The sequence below is a fragment of the Odontesthes bonariensis genome, unplaced genomic scaffold, assembly GCF_027942865.1.
Source record: "Odontesthes bonariensis isolate fOdoBon6 unplaced genomic scaffold, fOdoBon6.hap1 scaffold_281, whole genome shotgun sequence".
Taxonomy (NCBI): Eukaryota; Metazoa; Chordata; class Actinopteri; order Atheriniformes; family Atherinopsidae; genus Odontesthes; species Odontesthes bonariensis.
In genome coordinates, this window is record NW_027457489.1 from 1 (window position 1) to 7,500 (window position 7,500).

Consider the following 7,500-nt stretch of genomic DNA (forward strand, 5'->3'; position numbering starts at 1 on the left):
GTTTGTTACTTCTAAATGCACTCATGCTTCCGTGTGTTTGAGAGAGATCTGTGAGGGTGGATGTAAGTGACTCCATCTACGAGCTGTTGTCCCCGTGTTGGGAGATAGAGAGCAGGGTGTAAAGAGGGACTTAAAGAAGGGGATAAGAAATACAGACGAGTGAATCACTTCATCTAGCGTCCCAGTGGTGTTGCCTGTGACAACATAATCCCTACGAGCGTGTGATGTGTGTGTACACGCCGCAATCCCACTACAGAAGAAGGCAGATTCACTGGCAGCGGGAAGCAGACACAGACCGACAGACGGATAAACACAGAGGATCGACAGACAGAGAGATACAGAAGGAGAGGGACAGGGAGAAGAGGAAGAGCCGCCGATACATCAGAAAATGAAACCTCACAGCTCTTGAGAAGAGATTACAGACACTCCTCTCTTTTCATCTATTTCCTGTTCTCCTTGTCTCTTATCCCTCCTCTCCTCTCCTCCTAATGCTGCCCTTCCAGCTTTCTCATCAACTTTCTCCTCCCCTCTCCTCCCCTCTCCTCCCTCTTTCCCTTTAGCTAGTTGCAGGAGGGTAATAAGGATCTGCATGCTGCAGCTGTGAAGGTGCTGACAAACAGAAAAGTCTCAGATGGAACTGTCTCTCTGTGCATCTGTGTGATTTATCGAACTTCACCTGAGCCTTGCAATACAGCAGAAACTGCTGGAGAGTGAGATGTGTGCAAGTTGGGGTGTGTATCTCTATATATATATATATATATATATATATATATATATATATATACACGTATATATACATAAATATATGTGTATGCTTGTGCTCGTGCTTAAATGTGTGTTCTTGTGTGGTCTGAGCGTGTTTTCTGCTCACCTGTACTGAGTGAACGGAGTGAGGTTGGGGATCTCCAGTGTGTCTGCATCCGGCTGGTTGTCTTTCTGGTAGACGACTCTCCATGCCTCCTCCTTTCCATCCTGCTTCACCACCTGTGAAAGAGAGAGCACGTTGCCAAACGGTTCAGTTTCACCACAGACGCTGCCCGCAGACGTGCACATGCGACACCGAGTTGCTGCCCATCTTTGGCCGCAGGCTGCAAACCATCTCTGCAGGAAACACCACCCAGATCCGTCCTCTGAGGACATCACCTGTTTCCTCCCAGCTCCTTACGCACTTATTGGTTTCCTAAACTGTCTTCCCATTTGTCTCGGTACCTAACTTACCGCACTAGTTCTGCTCTTGGTCGTTTGGTTTTGGAAGGAAATGCACTTATGATTTCTTGTGACCTGAAGTTCTTTTGCCTCCCGATGTGGAACACACTGATTAGAGAACTTCAAGCTCAATAGGCTTGAAGTCTCTCCTAAAAACAATAACAATGACAATTTGCACAACTGCTCATTTTGCACTAATAACATTTGCACAAATATCATCATAGTACAATATAATGTAAATGATCCATATACCCTATATTTCTTATTGATTCAGTCTGAAATCTGTTTTTATTTATTTAGTTTAGTGATGTTTATTATTATTACTATTATTTACCCTACTCTTCATACTGTAGATTTGTTTATAGCTAATATTTATTTCTCTGATGTTTATTCTATACTGTAGATTTGTTACTCTCTATTTTTATTCTATTTGCTTGTTTTTCTGTACGCTGTTGCAACACAATAATTTCCCAAATTGGGATGAATAAAGTATCTATCTATCTATCTATCTATCTATCTATCTATCTATCTTATTGTAAGTCGCTTTGGATGAAAGCGTCTGCAGAATGACCGTAATGTAATGTAATGTAATGTAATGTAATGACACATTCACCTGTCCTTCGACCGTCCATCTCGATATGGCCGTCTTTCCATCGGGACCAGGGCGGAACCTCAGCGTTGCCGTCCGAGGGCTTATGTTGGAGATGACCAAGTTAGAAGGAGCTCCAGGAAGTTCTACAGATAGAAAGAAAAGTGCTTTACACGAAGCTGCAGAGAACGTTTATCCAGCTTGTGCCCGTAGGTTACTTTTCACCACAGAGGCTCATGAACTCATACAGGTCAGTGTACTGCACTCCTAATAATGTGATTTACAAAATGAGAAGTCTGAAATTTTAATACTTTCAAACTTTTTGAGATGGAAAAACTTGCTGCTGCAACCGCATGCAAAACACTTTTGTTCACAGAGCTCACTTTCATGTTCAAGAAGAAAGGGACGGCGACGCCGCAACGTGACAAATTGTTCCAGCAAAGAAAGAAAACTTACTCCAGAGACTTTTTTTTACGCGGGGGGGGGAGAAAAATCCGTCGTCAGAAGTGCAACATGGATTATCTCAGATAGCAAAGCAATAAAACAGTGTTGCCAATAATGACTTACGTACAAAAGAGGCTTAAAGAAGAAGTGAACCAGGAAAAAAAATGTCCATCTTGGCCATAAAAAAATGAATACATGAAAATCTCATTTGAACAAAAAGCTTGGGCACTTGCTGCTGTATTTTTCTCTGACAGAATAATTCATTTATTTTTTCCAAAGGCGGACGATACAATATGGAGAACGATTAATCTGAGCAGCAGCGGGAGCGGTGTGAATTAAACGCATTGTCCACTATATTCCATTTAAAGCCTAAAAATGTCTGAATAGGCAGCAAAGTAGTGAAATTACATTTGACCCATCCTCACTCTGACTTTGTTCCATCACCATGGCAATAATGAGACACAGGAAGCGGGCGGTTAAGCTGATCGACTATGGCAGCCTCCGACTACGCCGAAGAGGGATAAAAAGCTAAAAAAACAGGAAGACTTTGACTTGAAAACGATGACCTCAACCGATGACCTCAGACCGAATCCCGGACACAGCAACTACACAGAGCTGACGAGTTTTAGGTCCAAACCATTTCCAGCTACAGTTTTTCTAAAAAAAAAAAAAAAAAAAAAAAAGACTAAAAATGCATGAAAACCAATTAATAAAAGCTGTCTTAGTGAGAAGAGATGATGAGACAACACCTCTCATGGAGAAACTGGAGAAGAAAGTCATTGGAAAGCAACTGATTTTGTATAAATGTTTCTCTGAGTGGAGCAGCACTGAGTCAACACAGGTTTTTCTTTGCACAGATTAAATTTTGAATAGCTGCTTCTGTGTCATTCCAACTGAGAGCTAAGGTGAACCGGTGTCACCAGAGGGCAATTATCGTTTTTTTTGTTTTTTTACCCTCAGAGAAAAGGAGGAATAATAACACGGCTTGCACGTTCACTTCAGCCTAAAGTAAATGTTCCTTTTTCTAAGGTTTTTACAGCTCAACCTGTCAAACGCAGCACACATTTGCGAGCAGACGTTTTCATTGACAGCTGCTGAATTGAACTGGCATTTGTCTGGCAACAGCTTTCTAAAATCATGTGCTAACAAATCTAATGTGTAGCAGCTTGTTTCTGTTGATGAAACCAACATGTTCCACAATCAAAACAATCTACTTTGCTCTACCCCCCCCCCCTCTAACTCAAACACAACAAGGCTGAGCACAGCAGACCCACTTTTCAAACACTTTTCTCTGCCGTTTGGCGAATGTTGGGTGTCTCTGGATGATGTAAGTGTTCTGAGACTCGCTGTAATCCAATCAATTCTGCTGCATAATTATGAGTGCCACGTTCGCTGCACATGATAAAACCCATGTCTGTTAAGCCTATTTGTTAAACCAAATGATACGTGTTGTTACACATCAGCACACCAAGTCAAGCCAGACGGATTTAGTCCAATTTAGTAAAAGATTGTGTAAAAGAATGAGGATCTTATGTTATCGAGCCTGCACGCAGCGATCTACATGTGTATCTGCAGCTAACTGTCACCACTGCTCTGCAAATGTAAGCAGCAAACTTGTAAAGGTTATAATGTGGAAATGTTGATATCCGCTGCCTTGCTTAGATGAATGACTAAATTCCCTCAACTCCATGAATTCATGAATAAATAAAGCGAAGAAGAATCTATGTTTAGTGGCTCTCTCCTGCTTTCTCTCTGTTCACTCTTCAGTTCTTTTTCCTAATCTTCAGTCCTTCGTCTTTCTCTCAGTCTTTTGCTTTCATGAATTAATGAATAACCTCTGAATCTAAGAACTGTCTGTATCCATCTTGCTTTCACTTTTTCTGCTTTTACTCATAAATTAGTCATCAGAAAATGTTAGGACAAAAATCCTGCTTGTATGAGCCCAGTTTTTCTTCCCATTCTCAAACACTTCGACTCTGTCCATTTCTGAGAGAATTGGCTCTTCTGTTCTTTGGAGATTGCATTCTCTTGCAGTTTCTGTTCCTCCATCATTATGCTGCTCAATCTCCTCTCCCTCCTTTAGTCCTGTTCTTTCACCGTCTCATGTCCCCCTTTTATCTATCGCTTCATCCTTTCCGTGCTGCTATTTGTAGTTAATCAGCACTAATAATGACGGCAACTTGGCTTTTGTCCAATCACATGAACTCATCAAGCAGACAAAAGCATTTTTTTGTCTGCTTTGATGAGTGCTCTGTGAGTTTCTGTAAATGAATAACTCTTGTGTGTGTGACTGAGTATGTCGGCGGTGTGGGTGATGATTCATGGATGCACAGTAACAGCCACTTATCAGCCTGAGGAAAGACAATGGCACGCTGAGAGCTCATCACTCATATTTACTCTGCTGCACGGGTGTATCCACACTAGTTTTCAGCATCCACTGTATGTGTTTGCAGTACCTGGGGGAACTCCGGTGGACATGGTGGAGGATGTGACCACGCCCCCGCCCGCAGCCGTGAGCGCCACCACCTGCAGGGTGTACGCGGTGGTGGAGGTGAGGCCCGTCAGCTGGTACTGCAGCGTGGAGTTGGACAGGGATCGCTCCTCACGGCTCAGCTCTGTGCGTGGCGCTTCCCACCAAAGCATGTAGCCTGCAGGGCGAAGGAGAAGGAGCAGGAGAAGGAGGAGAAGGAGCAGGAGAAGGAGCAGGAGAAGGAGCAGGAGAAGGAGAAGGAGAAGGAGAAGGAGCAGGAGAAGGTGAAGGAGAAGGAGCAGGAGAAGGAGCAGGAGAAGGAGCAGGAGAAGGAGGAGAAGGAGCAGGAGAAGGAGAAGGAGCAGGAGAAGGAGAAGGAGGAGGAGAAGGAGAAGGAGAAGGAGGAGGAGAAGGAGAAGGAGCAGGAGAAGAAGGAGAAGGAGAAGGAGAAGGAGAAGGAGGAGAAGGAGCAGGAGAAGGAGAAGGAGCAGGAGAAGGAGAAGGAGCAGGAGAAGAAGGAGAAGGAGAAGGAGAAGGAGAAGGAGGAGGAGGAGCAGGAGAAGGAGAAGGAGAAGGAGAAGGAGAAGGAGAAGAAGGAGCAGGAGCAGGAGAAGGAGAAGGAGAAGGAGAAAGAGAAAGAGAAAGAGAAGGAGAAGGAGAAGGAGAAGGAGCAGGAGAAGGAGAAGGAGAAGGAGAAGGAGAAGGAGAAGGAGGAGGAGGAGGAGAAGGAGCAGGAGAAGAAGGAGAAGGAGAAGGAGCAGGAGAAGGAGAAGGAGAAGGAGAGGGAGCAGGCAGAAGGAGAGGAGGAGGAGGGTGGAGGAGGCAGAGGAGAGGAGAAGGAGAAGGAGCAAGGAGAAGGAGAAGGAAGGACGAATGGAGCAGGAGAAGGCGCAGGGAGCAGGAGAAGGAGCAGGAAGAAGGAGAAGGAGCAGGAGAGGAGAAGGCGGAGGAGGAGGGAGGCGAGGGCAGGAGAAGGAGAAGAGAAGGAGAAGGAGAGAGGAGCAGGGAGGAGAAGGAGAAGGAGAAGGAGAAGGAGAAGGAGAAGAGAAGGAGAAGAGAAGGCGAAGAGAAGAGAAGGGGAGAAGGGAGAGAAGGAGAAAGGAGCATGAGAAGGAGCGGAAGAGAAGGAGCAGAGGGTCATCAAAGGTGCAGACATGAGCAATCACAGGCAAGGCCGGTTTATCTGTACAGCAGAATCCAACTACAAGGTGATTCAAAGTGCTTTACAGATGCATTAAAACAGTAGAAATAAAAAGCATGATTTAAATTTTAAACAAAAAAGAAAGAAATAAGAACAATAGATAAAATCAGATAAAATCAGGAGTTAAAATGTGATTAAGTTTTGAAACTCAAGCTTCAGATTTGGAGCTTTATTCCAATGTATGCATTAAATGCATGAAATCTTTTTACTTATCTGGACTGTTGCTTGTTTTTAAATTAATTTAAATGATTTTATTTGTTTCTCTTTATATTCTTTTATGTATTTTTATTTAATTTTTTATTATATTTTATTTATTTAATTTTTTGTTTATATATATATATATATATATTTTTTTAATGCTTCTTCCACTCCCTGCTGCAATGCTTTTATTTTATGTAAAGCACTTTGAATTGTTTGTACAAGAAATGTGCTACAAATAAATTTGATTTGATTTGATTTGAAACGCAGCTGAAAACAGGTGTGTCTTCAGCCTGGACTTAAACACACTGAGTGTTTCAGCTGATCTGAGGCTTTCTGGGAGTTTGTTCCAGACATGTGGAGCATAGAAGCTGAATGCAGCTCCTCCATGTCTGGTTCTGACTCTGGGAACTGATAGAAGACCGGATCCAGATGAGCTGAGGGGTCTGGGAGGTTCATACTGGGTCAGGAGGTCACTGATGTGTTCTGGTCCTGGACCATTCAGAGCTTTATAGAGCAGCATCAGAACTTTAAAGTCTATCCTCTGATGGACAGGCAGCCGGTGTAAAGACACACAGACACACGAGCACCCCCACGTATAATGAGAGGTGCGGAGCCAAACAGGGGCAGGAGTGTGGGAGGGGTAACCAGAATCAAAACCCCCGTGTGTCCCTTTGCATCTCGGCAGTCATGCATCACACTCCACCAGCCTCCAATGTATGCGTGAGCGGAGCCACTTGTGAATAAAGCCCTGAGGAGAGCCAATGATCCCTCATCAGTCTCCATGCTCGCCAGGTGCTGGATGTAAAGCAGGTTGAGGAGAAAGGAGTAAATGTGCAAGGTGACCTTGACTGAACACCCATGTTTCCACTCCTCTGAGTGTGTTCGGCCACCTCTGGCTCGTGCTTTCAGATTGTGGCGCCTGATGGATGTTGGACATGATGCCAGAACATGAAGACTCAAACATGCAGCAAAGAGTAATTGCTTAATTCACAGCAGCATCACTGAAGCTGGGGGGGGGCCATGTGCGCTGCGCTGCGCCACACCGGCAGCACCCAGGGTGTTGTTGGTGTGGGGTGAGGGCATGTTTGAGATAATGCGAGAAGACACACTGCAGAGGGAAGGGATTAGCTGCTGATGAATCACTTGTACACAAACATGATGTCAGAGACAGAGGGGTGTCTGTGGAAGTCAGAAGACCAAGCAGAGACCGTGTGGAACGCTTTAAAGGGACGCCGTTACAGCTCCACTTTAATTAGTCATTTTCAGATTGCACTTGTCCACCCGAGAACAATACGTTTTAATTAGAAATGATGCTGACGTTGTCTCTAATCATGGTGTGCATTGGCCACTAAAACTAAATCAAAGCTGGTCTCGTCGTGATGGAAAGGA

At 44.2% G+C, this 7,500-nt stretch overlaps 1 protein-coding gene across 1 annotated transcript in view; it reads right to left on the minus strand.

The window, feature by feature from the left end:
• Nucleotides 1-871: 871 nt before the first annotated feature.
• The window catches only part of LOC142376399 (protein sidekick-1-like), a gene marked incomplete at both ends in the record, with an annotated part of 20,243 nt that continues 13,614 nt past the window's right edge, over nt 872-7,500 (minus strand). Inside the window, 3 exons of the mRNA XM_075459936.1 lie at nt 872-984; nt 1,820-1,941; nt 4,696-4,887. Of these exons, the coding sequence (XP_075316051.1) occupies nt 872-984; nt 1,820-1,941; nt 4,696-4,887 (427 nt within the window). The remainder of the gene's footprint in view (nt 985-1,819; nt 1,942-4,695; nt 4,888-7,500) is intronic.